Source organism: Barbus barbus, assembly GCF_936440315.1.
Source record: "Barbus barbus genome assembly, chromosome: 43".
Lineage (NCBI taxonomy): Eukaryota > Metazoa > Chordata > Actinopteri > Cypriniformes > Cyprinidae > Barbus > Barbus barbus.
This window is the reverse complement of record NC_136721.1, coordinates 11,236,102-11,256,696: the sequence shown is the minus strand read 5'-3', so window position 1 is coordinate 11,256,696 and position 20,595 is coordinate 11,236,102. Positions and strand designations below refer to the sequence as shown.

At 38.4% G+C, this 20,595-nt stretch overlaps 1 protein-coding gene across 27 annotated transcripts in view; it reads right to left on the bottom strand.

Annotated features, from left to right (window-relative positions):
• Positions 1-19,307, bottom strand: part of LOC306861954 (serine/threonine-protein kinase MARK2-like) — a 33,256-nt gene extending 13,949 nt beyond the window's left edge. For 8 of the 27 annotated variants that reach the window (XM_079404477.1, XM_079404497.1, XM_079404499.1 and 5 more), the window contains exons 1-8: positions 18,193-19,268; positions 4,170-4,325; positions 3,045-3,098; positions 2,631-2,679; positions 2,271-2,336; positions 1,149-1,219; positions 709-765; positions 340-576 (exon numbers count right to left, since the gene is read on the bottom strand). In XM_079404477.1, the coding sequence (XP_079260603.1) occupies positions 340-576; positions 709-765; positions 1,149-1,219; positions 2,271-2,336; positions 2,631-2,679; positions 3,045-3,098; positions 4,170-4,325; positions 18,193-18,240 (738 nt within the window). In that variant the 5' untranslated portion in view covers positions 18,241-19,268. Of the gene's footprint in view, positions 1-339; positions 577-708; positions 766-1,148; positions 1,220-2,270; positions 2,337-2,630; positions 2,680-3,044; positions 3,099-4,169; positions 4,326-18,192 lie in introns of all 27 variants that reach the window. The other 19 variants (XM_079404488.1, XM_079404484.1, XM_079404502.1 and 16 more) reach the window with 8 other exon arrangements.
• Between the last annotated feature and the right edge of the window lie 1,288 nt (positions 19,308-20,595).

Genomic DNA, 20,595 nt, shown 5'->3' with positions numbered 1-20,595 from the left:
TGTATAATTGTCTCCCAGAACGGTCTGCCACGACTGTGTTCCCAAACAGCTGACATTCACCTCCGAAAGGAAGACCGCATTCAGTGGGTTTCATCTGCTCTCTCGAAGTGCAAGTAATTTATTATATTTGAGAATTATTATAATCAGTGGCTTCTCCTCCTTTTCTTAGTGATATTTAGTGCCAGTTTATCAGGAAGTGACGATTTTGTTCTCTCTAACTCATTGGATGGAAACGGTACTTATTCGCAAATGTTTTATGCGATATTCCAATTTTGCGCACAAGTTAAATTCGCAACTTAGGATGGAAACCCTGTTATTGACTCCTATTTCTGTGCTCACCTTTAGGTTCTGTCCATCGAACGGCAAAGAACCGCTGACCAGTGTGTATAATATGACCCCAAGACTCCAGACATCCACCTCCGGCCCGTCATACTTCTTCCCCTGAAAGAGCTCGGGGGCAGCATAAGGAGGGCTGCCACAAAAAGTATCCAGCTTGTTGCCCAGTGTGAACTCATTACTGAAGCCGAAGTCAGCAATTTTAATGTTCATATCTGCATCCAGGAGCAGGTTCTCTGCCTGCAAGCAAGGAAGGATCTTTGGTGATTACGTATTTAGGGATGAAACCAAATCTGCACCAGTATAGAAGACTAGTCATAAAGGCAGAGGTAAAGATATATAAAATACTGTGTGAAAATGTATCTTGTTTACCTTGAGGTCTCTGTGAACAATGCACTTCTGGTGACAGTACTGCACCGCTGACACAATCTGCAAACACACGTAAAAAGTTGGTACTTCTATCACAACACTAACTTACACACAAACTGACTTCTAAAATGATTTCTTAAGAGTAAAGTTTAGCAACGCAATTACATCTCCTATTGGCATTAACAAATGTGACTCCTTGAATAAACACCTTAAAAAGAAGTTTATACTATCAGACTCTATTATTGAAAACAGTCTCTTACTTGTGATCGGATCAACAACACCATCATGCGAACAAGGCATTACATTTTAAAAGTAGAAAAGTATATGTAATAGTGAAACCCAAACACCACTGATGTGTTTACAGCCCCTATGGTGCTTTGTATTCATGCAACAGCAATATCAAATATGCAAGTGAGTGAATAACCAAATGCACAGCATCTCACCTGTCTGAATTTGGCTCGAGCCTCTTTCTCTTTCATTCTGCCGTGGGCTACGAGGTAATCAAACACCTCACCTGCAAACCAAGAAGGGGAACAACAGTCACGGTTAGAAAGGAAACAGTTGCACAAACTGAGAGGGTAAGCTAGAAGTCTGGCTTTGGTACGAACACAACCTCTGGTACTTTACTATAAAGCAATAATTTGTGTAACAAATAAACAGCCGCAGGTGACCGATGAAAAGAAACTAGAGCTGTCAATAAATTCAATATTGATAATTCATGATGTGTACATGTTGAGTTCTGCAAGGTATTTGCATGGCATATTACAAATTAGAATATGTGTGTCTCTGTTTCCTTTGGAATGCGCCTATGCAGTGGGATGTTTTAGCAGCTGTCGCCGGATGGTCATCTTAATGTTGGTTAATAAAAGAAAAAATATATTTCTACTTAAATTTAGCCATACAAACAATGCAAATTTACTTAAAACCCAAAAATGAATTTTCTATCATTTACTCACTGGTAACATAAGAATATATTCTGAAGAACGTTGGTAAACAAAAGGTTTTGGTCTCCATTGACTTTCCATAATTTGGACAAAAAATACAATGGGAGTCAATGGAAACTGAACAAATCTTCTTCAAAATATCTTCTGTGTTCTGCAGAAAAAAAAGTATTACAGGTTTGGATCAACCTGAGGGTGAGTAAATAATACAATTTTCATTTTTGGATGAACTATCGTTTTAAGTTTCATTAAACATTTCAGTTGGATTTGATTTAGATCAATTACTAAATGCTTTTAAAGAATCTCACGCATAGAACGATTAATTTCTACAGTGCCTGAACAACTGAAATGTGCTGAACAGCAGTGTATTTTCATTTTTAAAATGTGCTGAACAGCAGTGTCAGGGTCTGAAATTTGAAAAATTATGATACAGTAAGATGGTAAATTTTGGTATTTAACAGATAGTGATCAGAACTATAGACTTTGAGAGCCACATCCTGTCTACAGTAAACTAGAGGCATTTACAGAACAGCTGAACATTCAGAATGCAGAGAGAGAGAGGAAAAGAACACTGTGTAACAGGGTAGAAATATGAGGTTAAAATGGGCTGGGGAGAGCTCTGACCTCCGCTGGCATATTCCATCACCAAGTAGAGGGTCTTATCTGTCTCAATCACTTCAAATAACTTCACTACATGAGGACAAGAGGAAAAAAAGAGAAATGTAAGAAAGGTTTGACACATTTGGTTTATTTAAATGCAATGCAAGTATGCTGGATGAAGACTAAAAATCATTTTGATTTGGGTTATTCCCAAGAGGTTTTACGCTCACCAAATCCAGTTGCACAGAAAAACACTGACATTTGGACAAGGATTAATGAACCCAAAAAAATGGGGAAAAAGCCCAGTGGGCACAGCCAAAACCGTAAAACTGTATATTCAAGCTGAGAGACTTAAGGGTGATTTGTCTCGTCAGTTAAGCTCACCAATATTTGGGTGACTCAAGAGCTTCATGATCCTCACTTCCCGAAATAGCTGAAAACGGAGACAGAAGATGTCAATGTGCAGCAAACAAATGATGTAGACGTCCTTCACAGAGGGACTTTGTGTGCAGAGTAAATATTTCAAGCTTGTGCATACGAGTAAAATGTGGCTAAGAACTACCCCCACCAAACCCCACATCTAACCGGTCCTTTTCTTCAGGAAGTACTTGAGTCTAATTTTCTATAATTAGCTGCCATGGGCCCTACAGAGAAACGGCTTTGCATCTTGAAAGTGGTGAGGCAACAGGAAGAGACACGACTTAACAGGGGTGGGAGAGTTAAAGAAAACTATTTAGCAGTATACTTCTGAAATTGCATTATGACCCTATTAAACCAAGGAGGAAGGGTCAGACTCACCTTTTGAAGACTTGAGGAGTTGAGCTGAGTCTTGTCTATGATTTTTACCGCCACCTGATTGAAAGGGGGAAGAGTTCGGTTAGGGAAAAGCGCTTGGGAAAAGCCCTGAGGGCTGCAGCCACACATCAGCCTCTGTCTGCCTTCATACAGATCACAATCTCACATCATCAGGAAACAATTCACCATGCCGCACTGAGATTACAGCACGCTGCTCATGCGGCGAGCGCACAGACACAAGAACCCAGAGTTTTCACCTTCGCCCCTCTTCTCTATCAGTCTAAAACCTCTCTCTGCAGTCAGGAGTCACATGGTGCGTTATCAGCGTCTCAGAACCATGCAGTCTCATATTAGCAGGCACAGGCATCCAAAAACAAGCCCAGCTGAATGTTAAGTGTGCTGTAGCATGCACAAAGAGTGGAGGATTCAGAGACTGTTAATGAAAACTGTATCCCTTTAAAGTCATGATGTAACTGAAGAAGAGAAAAATCTTATCTTTTGCATTGTGACATACATCCAAGTGAAAAAGACTAGCAAAAAAAAGTAGGGGTGGTAACTTGGTTCAATTCATTGGTTGTTGATTGGCCAGAGTTTGAGCAGAACGTATTTAAACAAACAGAACTCCTTCCAGTTTTTCAAAGATGTGCAATTAATTATTAGTATTTTTTTTACTAGCAAGTATTTTACAGTGTATTAAAAAACTATTGGTATTATTAGATGTTGTTCTGAGTAATCTGTTCATTAATTGTGTGCATCCCCACATCATAGTACGATGACAACAAAAATAAAATTTAAAGAGATTTATTGGGAAACACTATATTGCCATTTCTACAGAAAGTATGTAGGTGTCATCACCAATGAAGTACACACTTTCAGTGAACAGCAGAGGTAGTGTGTTCTTTTTCTCTGAGAGTGATCGCGTGGATGGCTGCTACTGTTGCTTTAAAATCTCATAGGCGTCAGACTTGAGCTAACAACTGAGCAGCATGTTTATCATCATCTGCATTATGGAAGTCAGACAAATGACTCAAACACATTCCACTTATCAGACAAATCGCTTGCCATTTAAACAGCCTACGGTTTCCCTTGTGTCACATTCTTTATTTGGAGGGTAAATGCAATCCTCACCTCTTTGCCAGTGAGGACGTGCTTGGCCAGTTTGACCTTGGCGAAGTTGCCTTTGCCAATGGTTTTCAGGAGCCTATAGCAGCCGATGTGGGGCTGCTCGTCTGCTGTGGAGTGGGGCATGTTGCAGCGTCCCCCAGGCTTTGAGTCGGAGTGAGACTGCAAAGGAAGAGAGAGAGATAGAAAACAGTTTAGGCCAGTGTTTGTTTTTTCCAACCATTCCAGACCACAGTTCTTCACCTGGAAACGGTTATGAAGGTTGAACCTAAACGCACAGATGGGAGGTTTGCAGAGCAATGCTTTAATAATATCCTTATCAGAGCTCAGGTGATTCTGATTGGATAGGACTGTCGCCAGTAGCCATCTGATTCTCACACTAAGCAGACATGCAGAGGGAGACAGATGAAGTGTGAGGTAGAAAAAGGAAGAGACCGTGAAAGAGCAGAGATTAAGGATGTACCAAAATTTTGGCAGAAAACAACATTTGCGTTGCCTGAAAGAAAAAAAGCAGGCAGAAAATCTTAGCCAAAAATGAGAACAGAAACTACATTGACATCCAATAAAAGAATCATTGACTTAAAAAAAAAAAATCTGATTACATGGTTCAGGTTTCATTTAAGTAAACAGCAGCTGCTGATGGATGACATATTGATGGGAAAGAGACAGACAAGCACAATGTTTAAAAGCCTAAAGATGCACACTGCAGTCAATACTCCCATGACATTTTCTTGCTGTGCATTATAGTCCCAATGGCAAACTTAACATACTTTGCTCAGCCTCAGTCAGTAAGAAACATTACCATTTAAAATAACCTTTCTATTTTAATTTATAAAATGTAATGTATTCCTGTGATGGCGAATCTGATTTTTCAGCAGCCATTAATCCAGTCTTCAGTGTCATGATTCTTCAGAAAACATTCTAATATGCTGACGGGGGCAGTCGTGGCCTAATGGATAGAGAGTCAGACTTGTAACCTGAAGGTTGCGGGTTCAAGTCTCAGGTTCGGCAGGATTTATCGGTGGGGGGAGTGCATAATCAGCACTCTCTCCACCTTCAATACCATGACTGAAGTGAGACCCTTGAGCAAGGCACCAAACCCCCAACTGCACCCCGGGCACCGCAACATTGGCTGCCCACTGCTCCGGGTGTGTGTTCACGGTGTGTGTGTGTTTACTGCTGTGTGTGTGTGTGCACACTTGGATAGGTTAAATGCAGAGCACAAATTCCGAGTATGGGTCACCATACTTGGCCACACGTCACGTCACTTCACTGATTTGGTCTTTAAGAAATGTTTCTTATGCCGTTTGCAATTCTGTGTAAAGCTTGATACATTTTTTCAGGATTCACAGATCAATAGAAAGTTAAAAAACAGCATTTATTTGAAATAAACATTAGTTGTAAAAGTCTATACTGTTTAACTTAATGCATCCTTTGTGGAATAAAAGTATTAATTTCCTTCCCTGTATATGACATTCAATGTGTAATATGTAGTATTCAAAATTGACTACACCTCACATCAAATTTAACAGCAAAGCAAGGTATGACAGCTGTCATGCGCTAATGACGCCCTTATTTTGAAGTCTTTTTACAGTCAATATTTCAATGAACAACACTTTAATAATTCTGCTGTTTTTACACCCACACAGTACTTTACCACAAAACAGCTCCAACAACCTTTAAAATATTGATTAAGGTCTCTAAAAAATAAAAAAAATAAAAAAAAACAATAAAAAAAACAATTTTAGCAATTACAAAAGACAAAAGTACAAGTGCAAAATGAACACTTTCAGTTTTCAGACCAGTATTTCAGTTTAAGCCATTTTCATTTCAGTGCATCACCAGCAGAGTTGACGAGAAAAAAGAGAGATGGATAATGTGTGATGCTGCAAATTTTGTCACAGGACACACAGCAGGCAAGGGAAAAAAAGAGGAAGCTGACAGAGTGAGAGCGCGAGTTTGACAACGGGGATTTCTCTTGACTGTTGTGAAGTACACTTGGTTCTTTCTGTGTTGATTGGGGAACAGAGCATCAATTGTGGCCTGTCCCCATGTGTGTGTGTCCATGCTCACATTAGAGCTGCAGTTTGAGGACAGCCTGTTGACCAGAGAGGTGAGTACATCAACGAAAACAGATACTCTGTTGTCTGGATTGTCGCACATTTTCACAACACAGTTAATGCCACCATGTTCACATTAGTCCATGTGACGCGTCCATCGCTGAAGTCTGGCTTGTGTATGTACGTCAGTGTTCCCTTTGTCTACAGAGAGCAAACATCTACAAAAACTATTTCAAGGCACCCAAAAAAGCACTGGACAAGGTCTGTGATTTAGTTTTGACGCATCTTTCTCATAACACACTCGTGAAGCCAGATGAAGTTACTTCACTCCTGCTTAACACATCCATCACTGTGAGTCAGTCAGGGGTTACTAAACATCAGCGATAAACTCTTAAGCATTCTTATTTAAACATTACTCAATGCTCATAATGTAGAAAAGCCTCTTATTTAGTGTAGACAGAGAGAATGCAGCACAACAGTCAAAGATTCCACTTAGGTGAATTACAAAAACAACCTATAAGATACATATGCATATAATGGATTACAAGATATGTACATAAGTCAGGGCTCCAGACAAAAAAAAACCGAGTAAGGAGCCATTGGCTCCTATAAAAGAAATACTTAGGCGCCAAATTATTTTTTTAGGTGCCACAGAATAAAAGTGGTTTATTTTATAATTATCATTTTATTTTTCCCCCCTATTTTAACATTTCAATCATTTTGTCATGTGTTTATGTCTTATCTTTTCTAGGCTTTATCAGCATTTTAATCCATCTTGTAGATGATCAGGTCGACCGGGGGACTAAGGTTCACTTAAAGTGTGAATTATGTCTTTTACAACTTGAAATATACAGTCACAAAGAATTGTTCGTTACACAGAATCTGTACCAATATCATGGACCATAAGCATCACTTGGCAACTGAGTGCAGTGCATCCTATAAATGTTGTCAAGTCTTTCACACATTCAGTCTGTTTTTCTTCATTAGTAAAATGCAATTTTATAGGAGGAGTTGAATCATGTACAACAGAATAAGTAAAAATATTAATATGCAACAGCGCATAAATATAGCAAAACGCTCCTCTTTATAGTTATTTTTCTAGCTGACTGATGAGTTTATGGACACTGAGTGGTTATTCTGAGGTAAATGTATTACAATGCAATGTTTACAAGCTTTATACATTTCCTCAGTTTGAAACACTGAATGAGCTTTTACATAAAACATTTCAGTAAGTTACTATAGGCTTTCTTATTGCCTACCTTTTGATCATGTTCATTTCATACTATAGTAGTAAATCGAAATATATAATGGGTTCACTTGCTGCTTTAACTGAGGTGCTAAAGAGATCGCGCCTGAGCATTAAGTGCGATACTCTCCGCTCGCGCGATCCGGGTGCATACACGGACCGCGTGGACGCGGGGTACTGGTGTTTATATTACCGAAAGTGTGCGCTTGTGGTCCGCATTAAAGAGCACCCAAACCGCATCATTTGAATTTCGTAGCATTTTAAAGCTGATACTTTGTTTATAAAAAGTAAGACAGCACAAAGCTTTTTGCGATTACTGGATGGCAAGTGCGCTTCAAATAACAGGAAGTCCATGCATTAACAGAACACAGCATATAGACTAAGATCTCGATAAGAAGAAGCCATATTAGTAATGATTATAAATGAGAATTGTTGACGATATTGCCAGTATCCACAGAGCTGACAGCTTTACCTGTTGAAGTTTGTTCAAGTTGTGCACGAAATAGACACAGCTTTTCTGCACTTGCACTTTGGGGCTGTTTACAGCTGGTCACTTCATGCATTTTTTCCTGATTGGATAGCTATCTGATCCTGAAAAGACCAGGTGTAAATGCCGTCCGAAACGCATTCGAGACGGATATAAATCCAATCGCTCGAACCACTTCAGGAGGTGGTCTGGGCGAAACCGGACAAGTGTAAATGCATCTGGTTGTTGAAACCACATATGGTAATTTTACTCCTCCCATAATATTAAAATAATAGACGTGTGAGAGCGTTTTATAGGCTATATGGCATGTTATAGTCAGATATGACAGCGCAATGCAACAAGCATCACCGCGGATGAGTAGCGGAGTATTTCTTCAGCAAGCGACGCGCAAACTGAATGAACCTGAAAGATTGTCGCAGACGCTCAACACACAATCTTCTTCATTAAAAGTAGCGAGACTAGCCTATCTTTCCAGTGCTGATGCCACGCGCTCTCTTGATATTGAAATTAGCTGATAATTAATAAAATTATCCATTGACGTGAACTCCGTTATATTTGCATATGAAGCGGGAATTGAAGAACGGATTTATATCCGTTTTGCGAAGACACATTTATGTGGCCAAGTGTAAATGGGGAAACGTTTTAACAAATCATATAGATATCCGATCAGAGAAAATGCATGAAGTGACCAGGTGTAAACAGGCCCTTTCAGGTCTCTCTCACTGCGTTCAGCAGACTGTGTGCGGCAGAGACGAGGACTGTTTGAAACTCTTTTCCAGTAAAACTTTGATGCGCATCGTCTTATGTAAGTTTAATACGTGAACATAACAAAAGATGTGAGTGCAAAACAATCGGGAAAAAAGTCCTTTCATGCAAATTATATATAGTCGCCAGTGGCGACCTCAGCAAAAACTTCACGCGCAAATTAATATTTTTGGTCGCAAATGCAACCATTTTAGTCGCAGTTTGGAGCCCTGTAAGTGTATGTACATATATCTGTATAAATACACATTGACGAAAAAAGGATGCAAAATATTCTTATTTAATGCAAATTGTATATTTATATCTAATAACATCAGAAATATTATCTAAAATTATTAATAAATTACACGTATCAGGGATTTGAAGATTTTATCATTTCAGTGTGAAATATGACCAAGACATTCTTTGTGATTCACCCACTTACAGACAATCACATTAACAAAAACAAGTTTGCTTGTTGTTCGTGACAAAAGGGAAGTGTAATGATACTGCAGCGAGTGTACGTCACTGAGCTGATGTTCTGCAGTAAGAGTAACACTCGACGCACACACAAAAACACAGCTCTGACCTTCAGTACAGCAGCACTGCTGCTCAACCACTGATTTACACACCAATCACCTCATCGAATCTATAATCACACTTCAACACCGATGCAGCACGGGAAAACACCATACAAACCTTTCTGCACACCATGATAATTCTTACACAATTAACACCTAAGAGAGAAAAGGCTAGAGCTAACACCACATACAACAGGAAGCGACCTGTCTTCCTTTGAGAAACTAATAACAATAGAAGTAAATAAGTAACACACGTCAGGCGTTTTAACAGGCTCCCAGTGTGGTTATGTAGAGGAACACCAATGGCTAACTAACTAATTAAAAACAACAGCAATAATAATAATGATGATAATAAAAAGTCTTTTAAAAATCTTATAATAGACTTTACAATACATATAGGTCATGTGACAACCCTTAAAGGGATATTTCACCCAAAAAATGAAATCTACCCCATGTTTTACTCACCCTCAAGCCATTCTAGGTGTAATTGATTATATTTGTTTGAAAGAAGAAAGTCAGAGTTATTTAAAAAAATGTCCTGGCTCTTCCAAGCTTTATAATGGCAGTGAACGGTGGTCGAGATTTTGAAGCCCAAAAAAGTGCATCCATCCATCATAAGATGTGTTCCACATTGCTCCAGGTGGTTAATAAAGGCCTTCTGAAGCTAAGTGACGCAGTTGTAAGAAAAATATCCACATTTAAAACTTTATAAACTGTAATCTCTAGTTTCCGCTAACCATTGCATGTGCGTTTACAATGACGAATAATTTTATTTATTTATATATATATATATATATATATATATATATATATATCTCTCCGACTATATTTGTCTGAAAGAAGAAAGTCATATACACCTAGGATGGCTTGAGGGTGAGTAAATCATTGGGTAAATTTAATTTTTGGGTGAACTCTCTTTTTAAAACAGTAGTTCACCCAAAAATGAAAATTGTGTCATTTACTTCCTCATTTCATCCTAAACTTGTATGACCTTTTAACACACAACAGACATTAGTCAAAGTAGTGCCATATTTAATTTTTGACAGGCATGAAAACAAGGCAGTGAGGGATAGGAATACTGCAAGTTAAATAAATCATTTGATTGTAACATCTTTCCAAAAGATGTTCTATAGACAAAAACTGCATAAAACAGTTTTTAAAGCTCTAAGTTTTAAAATTGACATGTAATCATTGTAAAAACATTGTAAATCTATCCCTCACAGCCCTGTTGTCATCCATGTAAAATTCAATATGTTATTTAAGGTAACTAAGGTTTATGCAGTCATGTCTTTGGACACCAAAAATCTTCAAAATATATTCCTTTCCAGTCATTGCCCATATGCCCATCAGGCATACTATAAATGTGAGATGCTGGAAAAAAAGTGCCAAACATAAAGCAACAATTAAATAAACATGTCCTATGCGAACAGCCCTCCAAGTCGTATAAGAATCTTGCTTATATTTACTCCTTAAAACATAAAGAGAATATGAAAAACAGCAGATAATCCAGATAAATGCCCAAATACAACATTAAACGGTACATAAATCTTGGAAAAAATCCTCACTGACAAAACATGCTAACTTGGCTATAACTGTTTCTGGGTCACACTAACATGCTCTCACACATCTAAAGACCTCACAGTCTCATCTGTCTGTGTGTACATTACAAAAAACAGCGCAAGAATATATATCTCATAAACACCAGTTAAAATTTTATTTAAATTTTTAATTTCCCATTAAAATACCTGCTGTGAATCTCCTCAAAGGCTCATGACAGAAGTGAGGACGGATACTGCAGAATGGTTTCAAAACAAAGCTCAGTGTTGATAGCCGTAGACAAATAGCCCTGAGGACGACTTCAGGGGCCAGGAGGTCTCTGCCTAAAATAAGATCCACATGCTAACCACTCCCGGGGTCCAAGCAGGGAAAAGCAGCTTCCTCACACACTACGGCATAACAGGAAGTCCAGCTAATTCCCGGAAGTACAGTGATAGAGGAGAGTGAGAGAGAAAAGAAAAAGCCAAAATGATCTGGGTTTCGGGTCATACACAGGAAGCGACGTGTCTGGGTTTGTCAGGAGGAGTGGCTGCCGGAGCGAGACGAGGCCTTCAAGAAGCTCTCTGGAAACGAGAGCTGACATGTCCAGACAGCTGGGAAACAAGACAATGGAACGGAGTGGGAGAAGATAAACTGCAGACTGAGTCCTTCTGAAGGTTTCTCCAGTACATCTCACCACTAGCAATCAGTCAAAGGTTCAAGAACGCTAGATGAATGATGTCATCGTAGGGTTACATATGTAGAACAAAGACTATATTTTAAAAGAATTGAAGTGATTAAGGAGATTACTGTAATTAAAAGTGAATGTTAGACACAATTATCTCAGACTAAATGAAAGGTGTTGGACAAAACTATGATCAGAATGTTGAATAAACTACATTAATCACTGCAGCAAATACTGACTGAGAATTACGTAGATTGGCAACAACTGATGACTTTAGCTTTTCTCTTCTGATTGCTGATGAACAACGATGCCAAAAAAAGCTGAACAAAAGGAAATAGTGAAGTGAGTGAAGAAGAACATGAATAATATAATATGAACAATTCATAATTTGAAATAGTTTTAAACTGGTTATATAAACAATTGTTGACATATTTTAAACTACTGGAATATATAAAAATCTGATTATGAAATAAAGCTAGTTTACCATAAATCACAACTCTTAAGTTCATCAGAAATGTTGTCTCATTCTCTTAGTGTATAAAAAAAAGAAATGAAAACACCACGTCACTTTAATTTGATTTTACTCATTGAATCTGGATTAGTAGTTAATCATTTCACTACTTTTAATTATTTCTAAACCTCATTTTCAACCAGTAGATCATAACTTTTTTTCAGGGAGACTGAAACTCAGCATGTATGAGACCAGGCAAATATATTTCTGTCATGTGTGATGTATTCCCAAACTTTTCTGGACTTTCCAACCATTCTCAGTGGAACAGAAGAAATTTTGCAAGTCAGTATAGTAATTGTATTGCTCAGGATCAATGAACGACTTTTTTTTTTTACAAGATAAAATCTTGGACACACATTTACAGCTTCAAATCAATTTCAATTTGATGCCTCAACTGAGCTAAAACAACCTGCATCCATGAGACACTGTCTTACACGTGGGCACGGTCCTTGCCTTTTTTTGGATCTCTAGAAGATAGCAACCGGTAACACTTGATGTGTTATAACAAGATAAAAGAAAAGATTTCTGCAGTGATTTCACAACATCTGCACAAATCAGTGCGGTTCAGATCAGCGCCACACCCGTCAGCAAACATCTATAAAATACTCACCATTTCTGCCACAGAATAGGCCTAACCAGGTGGAATCCTGCTCAAAGACTAATTAAATCCTAAGAAATAGACAGATGCTTATCAATGAAAACCATCTTTAGAACCAAAGAAAGAAGGCAGTATACAAACACTCAGCTTTCATGAGCTACAGATGAACTAGCTCTACCTGTATCGTTGAAAAACCAGTTTTTTCCAACACCTTTATTTCCTTTAACCTAGCACCAGTGGGAAAACTAACCAGACGATCCAGCTCCACGTCTAGAATACACAACACTTCATTTAGGCTATTCAGCTACTGGGACTAATAGTTCACACAGACTTGAGACTCTTCATTATCATCAGTCGAACCAGTTGGATATCTCCGATTCCTCAGAGAACAATCTGAGGGTGTTCTGAGCAACATTTGTTTCATCGTTTGTCACTGCTGATGTTTATGGCCCGGTTAGCGAGGGCTGGTCACAGACGTCAGAGCTGACAAACATTTAGGAGGGGCTCATTTCATTAGGACAATATGTAACGCATACCAAGCAAACTAAAAGCCATTATTCCAGAAAATGACTGGGGTGTCATGCTAGTGTTGCTACAATCTGACTGCATTCGTCGTCAAGGCATAACTCTGAAGTTTTATGTTGCTATGGAGACCTGATGCTCTAAATGTTCTTTTCACCATCTATGCTGACTTAAGCATTCAGTCTCTCTCCAGAAAGAGGCCTGCAGTTCAACATCTGACTTTACACACATACACACAGGGATAAGTGGGGTAAGATGTGACAGTGGGTCAGCGGTCATCTCCTTAAAGGAATAGTTTGCCCAAAAATGAAAATTGTCATCATTTATTTACCCTCATATACACAAGCTACCCTGTATGAGTTTCTTTATGATGGATATTTTGAAGAATGCTGGTAATCGAACAGTTGATGGCCCCACTGATTCCATAGTATTTCTTTCCCTACTACAGAAGTCAACTGTTTGGTTCTTCAAAATATCTTCTTTTGTGTTCAACATAAGAAAGAAACTTATAAAGATTTGGAACAACATGAGTTTGTAAATGATGAAAAAAAAAATCTTACTTTTTAGGTGAACTAGCCTAGTCCTTTAAGCAAACTGTGCATAATTTAACTTTTTAATGAAGGGGTATGTATATATAATATACATGGCAGATTAAATTAATTGTCAAAGCAAATGTGTCCAGGTATTTAAAAATTGTATATGACATATCAATTCAACAATTACATGCATTTATCAATAAAATAAAAGTTACGCACTCACACATACATAAAGTGCCCTCCAAAAGTATTGGAACAGTAAAGACAAAATTGCTCTGTTGGCTGTGGAGTCAAGACATTTACAAATATGATTAAAAGATGAATATGTGACAAAACTACAGAATGTCACATTTTATTATTGGGTGATTCAATACATAGATGTTTTACCAGTTAAGAAGTTCAGCACTTTTAGAGTTTCATCCCCCAATCTGATTTGAGCATAAGTATTGGAGCAGTTGCCTCACAGGTCTTTCTAAGTGATCAGCTGTGTCCTGTTGCATTAATTCTTCAGATATTAAAAGCAGGGAATGTGTCGTATCAGTTATATCCATTACTTCTGTATTCTGAATCTTGCATTCGATGATGACACACAAACCAGGATGAAGAGGAGGGAGCTGACTTTGAGAGAAAAGCAAGCAATTTGGATGCTAAAAGAAAAGAGGAAGTCAATTAGAGCTATAGCAAAAACAAAGGGCATGGAGAAATCAAGAGTTTGAAAACCACCAGTGACACCAGCAACTACCTGATCGGCTGAGAAAACAACAGTAGTTGATGACAGACAAATCATAAAAGCTGTGAAAATGAACCCTAGAAGACATAGGGTTCTGTAAAATCACCAACAACTTCCAGAAAGCTGGGGTGATGCTCTGACTATCTACTGTCTTCAGGAGACTTTGACACAGAATTACAGATGCTACACAGCAAGATGCAAACCTCTGATCAGCACCAAAAATAGAAAGGCAAGATTAGAGTTTGCAAAAAAAGCACAAATGTGTGCCAGAAGTGTTTTGGAACTGTGTTTATGGACCGATGAGACAAAGATGAACCTTTATCTAAGTGATGGGAAAGCAAAAATGTGGAGAAAAAAAGGGGAACTGCAAATGATCCCAAGCATACAGCCTCATCTGTAAAGCATGGTGGAGGTGGTGTCATGGCATGGGCATGCATGGCTGTCTCTGGAACAGGCCCACTCAACTTTACTGATGACTTAATGCATGATGACAGTAGCAGAATGCCACCAAATTCATTTGGAAGTGCTTCATATTGCATCAGGACAATGACCCAAAACACCCTGCCAGTTCAGTCAAGGAATTTATAAGGGCAAAAAAAGGGAAAGTCTTAGATTTCCCAAGTCATCTCCAGATTTAAATCCGATTGAACATGAATTTCACCAGCTGAAGAGGAGAGTAAAGGCAGAAACTCCCCAAAACAAGCAACAATTGGAATTGGCTGCATTAAAGGCTGGGAAAAGTATTTGAAAGGATGAGACCAAGAGTCTGGTGATGTCTATGGGTCACAGACTCACTGCTGTGATTGTGTGCAAGGAATCTGCAACTAAATAATAGCTTTTAATCTTTTATATCTGCCTTATGTTCAGCTGTCCCAATACTTATGCTCACATCAATGAGTGGGATGAACTAAAAGTGCTGTTCTTTTTATTTGGTAAAACATGTATGTTTGTCACTACAACAAATTCCTTGTATGCGTAAACATACTTGGCCAATAAAGCTCATTCTGATTCTGATTCTGATGTGTTGAAACGGCTAATAATAAAATGTGACATTCTGTAGTTTTGTCTCATATTCATCTTTTAATCATATTTGTAAATGTCTTCACTCCACAGCCAACAGAGCCATTTTGTCTTTACTGTTCCAATACTTTTGGAGGGCACTGTATGTGTGCGTGTGTGTGTGTATAGGCCTACTTGAAATAATAAATTACTAAACTGACTTCATGAAAACATGAATCAAGTGCTGCAAAATAAGACTTTAGAGTTTTAGATTATGCACTTGTAAATTGTTTTTACCCTTAATTTTGCTTATATTTATTTCAAATGTAAATATTTCCCCAACGTGGGAAAAAGCCAACATTTTTTTCAAGCCAACTTTCTATGGCACTACACTACAAATGTGCGGTTCCAATTTCAGATGATAGCAAACATCCTGAAATCTCACCTTCATCTCACTTCTCTTCCCTAGAGAACGGCTTAAGTAAAAAGTGGCACAAGTTACCCCGCTCTCCCCTATATGTAAACAGAACCAAACAAGTTGGCCGGGAGACAATTTTGTCACTGTAGTGTCAGGGAGGAGCTAATGGTTGAAGAACAACTACACATGGTGCACACATCCTATTGAATTGCCGGTTTTAATTACAGAGGCTCGAAGGAAGACAGTCAGGTCTGCGTGAATGACTAATATCTGACAAGGATAGGAAAACCACCCTGAAGACACAACACACACCCGAAAGAGGATACCGATTGCGAGAATGTTGCTGAGCGACAGCTCACAAGCACGTTGAACACCGGTGCTCTGTGCACTAGAAGGTCACGGAGAAGCAGTGGCTCTGCGTGAGGGGCAACTGACTGAGACGCTGGGGAAAACAGAGGGGTAGCCTGGCACAAGGGGGAGGGGGAATAAAGAAGGGGTGTGAGCCAGTTTGTCATTTCAGTATTTTTATCACACTGTGACTATTTCAAGAGGAGGGAGGTAGCAGCCAGTACACAAATAGACGCCAGCTGAACATCCCCCCATCGGTGAAACACTACGACTCTTCAGCCTCAGAGAGACTGAGACTCCCGTGTCAAGCTCAAACTACAGGTGATCTGTTAAAACACATGATTTCAAACTAAATCAAATGAAAAAATAGGCTATGTGAGGAATTGTGAGACCAAAACAACTGAAGGATGACAATTCAAAATCTGTTTTGTAGGGAACATTGGGATTAGGATTTTCTCCCATTAACCCAGATCCTTCAGTATCTGGTTGGGTAAGTCTTCACAAAAACATTGTGCTTGAAGATCAACTAAAATTTCATAATAAAAACACACCTCCATGACACTCCTCAAACCATGCCTGACTGGAAATGCCAGTCCAGATTGACAGAGCCCTGGATCTCAAATCTTTGCCCAGAAACCCAGAAACAACTCCAAGCATTGCTTAAGGAGTAAATAAAATAAGGCTTTATTTGACCTAAAAAAGATTTACATGGAGAGCAGCCTGGGATGATTAAAAAACATTACACTACATCAGGCCAAACAGATTATATTTGATTCCCTCAAACCACACGAAAAGTTCTTGAGGGAAAAACGCTGACCAACATATTCAGACTGCAAATCACAAGTAAGACTGGGGATGGCTTGGCAAGAGACACAATTCAACAAACATTTCATCTCCACTATAAACAAACCATACACTCAAACTGACTCCAAATCAGTCTCATGAGATTTCAGCTGCAAGCTGCTTACTGCTGGTACAATTCTGCCAGTGAGTCACTGAAAGAGGATCAGTCTTTTGGTTAAAACTGACCTCAGAAACAAGCTAGCTGCCACGATTAATTTTAGAGAGAGCTACTAGGGTTCTTTCTATGGGTTTAGGCCAAACAAATGATTTCAAGATCTGAGCTCAGATCAAAACAGACCACTTGCATTTCAAGTGTAACCTGTGACAAAATTCCTTAAAATACAGCATCAATTAAACCTCGATGAATATCTAAACCTTTGAAAAATAAGATAGAAAACTGATGCACAATTACATATACATCTAAAATCAGTGGTTTTATAAACTACTGACTCAACTTCATCCACAAATGTCTGACTTAGCAGTTATAAAACTCCAACCACCAACTACTATAAGTTTATCTAACTTTACACGCATACTGATTATCTATATAATCGCACAGCTTTCTATATACATATAAGTACACACAAGGTAATTCGCACACATACAGTACACTCAGCCAAAGCAATACATACAGTATAGCAAACGTCGGCTGAGTGTTTATATCATCACAAAATGTAAACTAAATTATCAAGATTTTCTATCACGCTACTTTGAAACAATGTGTAAGCTATTGTAAGTAAAACTTGACTTAAAAAGCAAGGCAACCACATCTATATTAAATCTTATTATATTAAATTTTCTGCAAGGGTATAGAAAGTAAACAGGAGACATACTACATAACTAAAAAAAATCACAGTGAAGTAATATCTGGAATAAACTCTTGACATCTCAAAACAAGCATTTTCTGAAAACACTAAGCTCTTCTTTTTGTAGTAAAGAGGAAACCTATTAGTTAAGACTGTTGCGTTGTTTCCTGTTTGTACAACAATACTATTATTATACCGTTTTTGCTGTGAAAAACAAGCAGCTGAAGAGGTTGTGTGTTGACAGGTAAACTAGAGAATCATAAGCTGTATTTACTTGTAGCTACCTAAGCCATGATCTGACATGACCGTTTAGGAAACCAAAACTTGTAGTAAACGGGTCGATGATATTTGTGTTTTTAAAAAACAGATGGCTAAGACTCACCTGGCCAGTGGAGTCAATCATGGGTAACAGTGGTGTCCTGGTCGACATCTTCTGAGGTTGGATTTGACCGTTTATTTTCTGAAACTGAACGTGTTCACAGCTCTCACAGTTCAATCAAATGTGACATCGGCACAGCACGATGAGAAGTGTCCGAAGTCCAGCTTGTAAAGAGCCCCTGTGCTCGGTGTGAGTCCCCAAACCAGCACAGATTAGCTTCTAAAAAAGTCCTGTCATTAAGTCATAGTTTGTTTACTAGTCTCGGCAGGAATGTGAATTTTATTGAAAAATTTCGACGAACCCTATCGGTGGGTGTCAACATTGAATGCCGACTTCCTATGTGATTTTCTACAGTTAACGTAGTAAATTTTCGGGGAAATTACAGCATTAAAGAGACAGATTCATTTAAACCCGTCAGCTGATGAAAAACAACAAAATTGCTCCCAGCACAAAGGTGCAAAATCGAGTCCGAGGACTTACAAGTTTAATTAGGCCGGGTGGCAAAGGGGTCCCTAATTTAACTGTAACTATCAATGTTCGGCTGTATATTGTTGTGCATCTGTAATGGCAAAAATTAAGTACGGGTTTCTTCTTCTCAAGCCTGAGGAAATACACATGAAAGTCCCGCTTAGCACACAAAACAACTTTACAACAAGTTATCGAGCTGCTCCTTCCAGTTAGCCAACTAAGCAGCGCTCAGATCCGAGTAATGATCCGTCATACAGTTGTCAACACGTCCGTTTCAAAACCAAATCAAACACCTGATGTCGTCTCGAGGTGACAAACTAACGACCCATGCACAAAATCATCGCAGAGATGCTCGTATACTGGCTCTCTGTGCCTCTGAAAATCGCATCTAACCTGCTAACGCGCGTTAGCTGGCCGTGTGACTTCGAAAAAGTCGCAGATATTTTGACAGTATGATTGTAAGAACACGTCCTAACCGTAGCCCGGTTGTTAATGGCTGTAAATTGGTCGGTTCCAGTCGGTGGTACGCGACGAATTACATCTGTGAGCCGTGAAAAGCCGTACAGTCGGGCGGTCACGACTGGTACCGCAGCAGCGCCCCGGACGCCAGTGTTGTTTGCGTTCAAGAGAAATGTGAAACCAGGCTGTGGATCGACTTCCTGTGCCTCTCTCACATAGAGCTTTAAAATAAAAGTCTTTTATTCACACCTCGTTTTAAAATTAAAGTCTTATATGTACATTCGACATGCAAAGTAAGATGTAAATAAGTTGTTTTTGTGTTAGGCTCATGAAAGAAAATCAAACCTGACAGTGTGTGTGTGTGTAAACTGTAAAATCTAAATTTGTATTTAAAAATTTTTTTTAATTCACATAATTATATTGAAACGCATGTGCATTCAGTAAATGCGTTAAAATCATTAAAAAGTTCATTAAAAAGTTCTGCATGTAAATATATGAGCAGTGCTTTTGGAAACCTTAAAAACGATGCATTCTCACATAAAATGAGGACACCGCTCAGATTTAAACATAGGATGAGTTCTTTCATGGTAAATTCACTCAATAAATTAATCACAGATGCCAAATGCACCTGTTGAATACATTATAAATCAGTATAAATCCCGTTACTGTAAAATGAACTAAAAATAAGTGCATCTTTACAGGGATGTAATAATAATAATAAAAAAGAACGCCTCTTTGGGATTACTGCCGAATTACAGGCCATTTTCATTTGACATATAGAGAGGGATGTGGGAATTTCTGTATCAGGAAAAAGTGAACTGAATTCCATAAAAAATTCACTAAAACAGAAACTAAAACTTTTCATTACCATAGAGATAACACATCAGGAAACCATGTAGCAGGTGAACTTGTTCCAAACATGTATGGATTTCTTCAGCTAATCACAGAAGATGATAAGGATGTGTTGAACCAAACAGTAGACAGTAGCCACTGACTTCCAAAATTCTTCAAAATATCTTCTTTTAAGTTCCATAGAAAAAAGAAAGTCATACAGGTTTGGAATAACATGAGTGTGAGCAAATGTTGACAGACTTTTCCTTTTTGGATGGACCATACCTTTAACACCAATTGCAAACAAAATGCACAGTACTGTAAATGTGGGCAAATACTGTTTCTTGAATCTCCAGAGGAGGGCAATGAAATCACATTTTCACAATCACACTTCAGTGCAAGCCAGATAAACAGTCTTTGAAAATGTTATGCGATCATTTAGCAATGGCTGTCAAACTGTTTACTAAATTTGACTGCAATACGCTGTTTAGCGGTCTTGCCTGCATTGTCTGCAGGTTTAAGTTGTTCTGAAGTCTGATTGAACTGAATAGAAATTTGTACATATATACATTACATATTTTTGGCATGCATTTTTCTTATTTTTTGTTGCTCATCTCTATGGGATTCTGATCACTGGACTGTGATTGA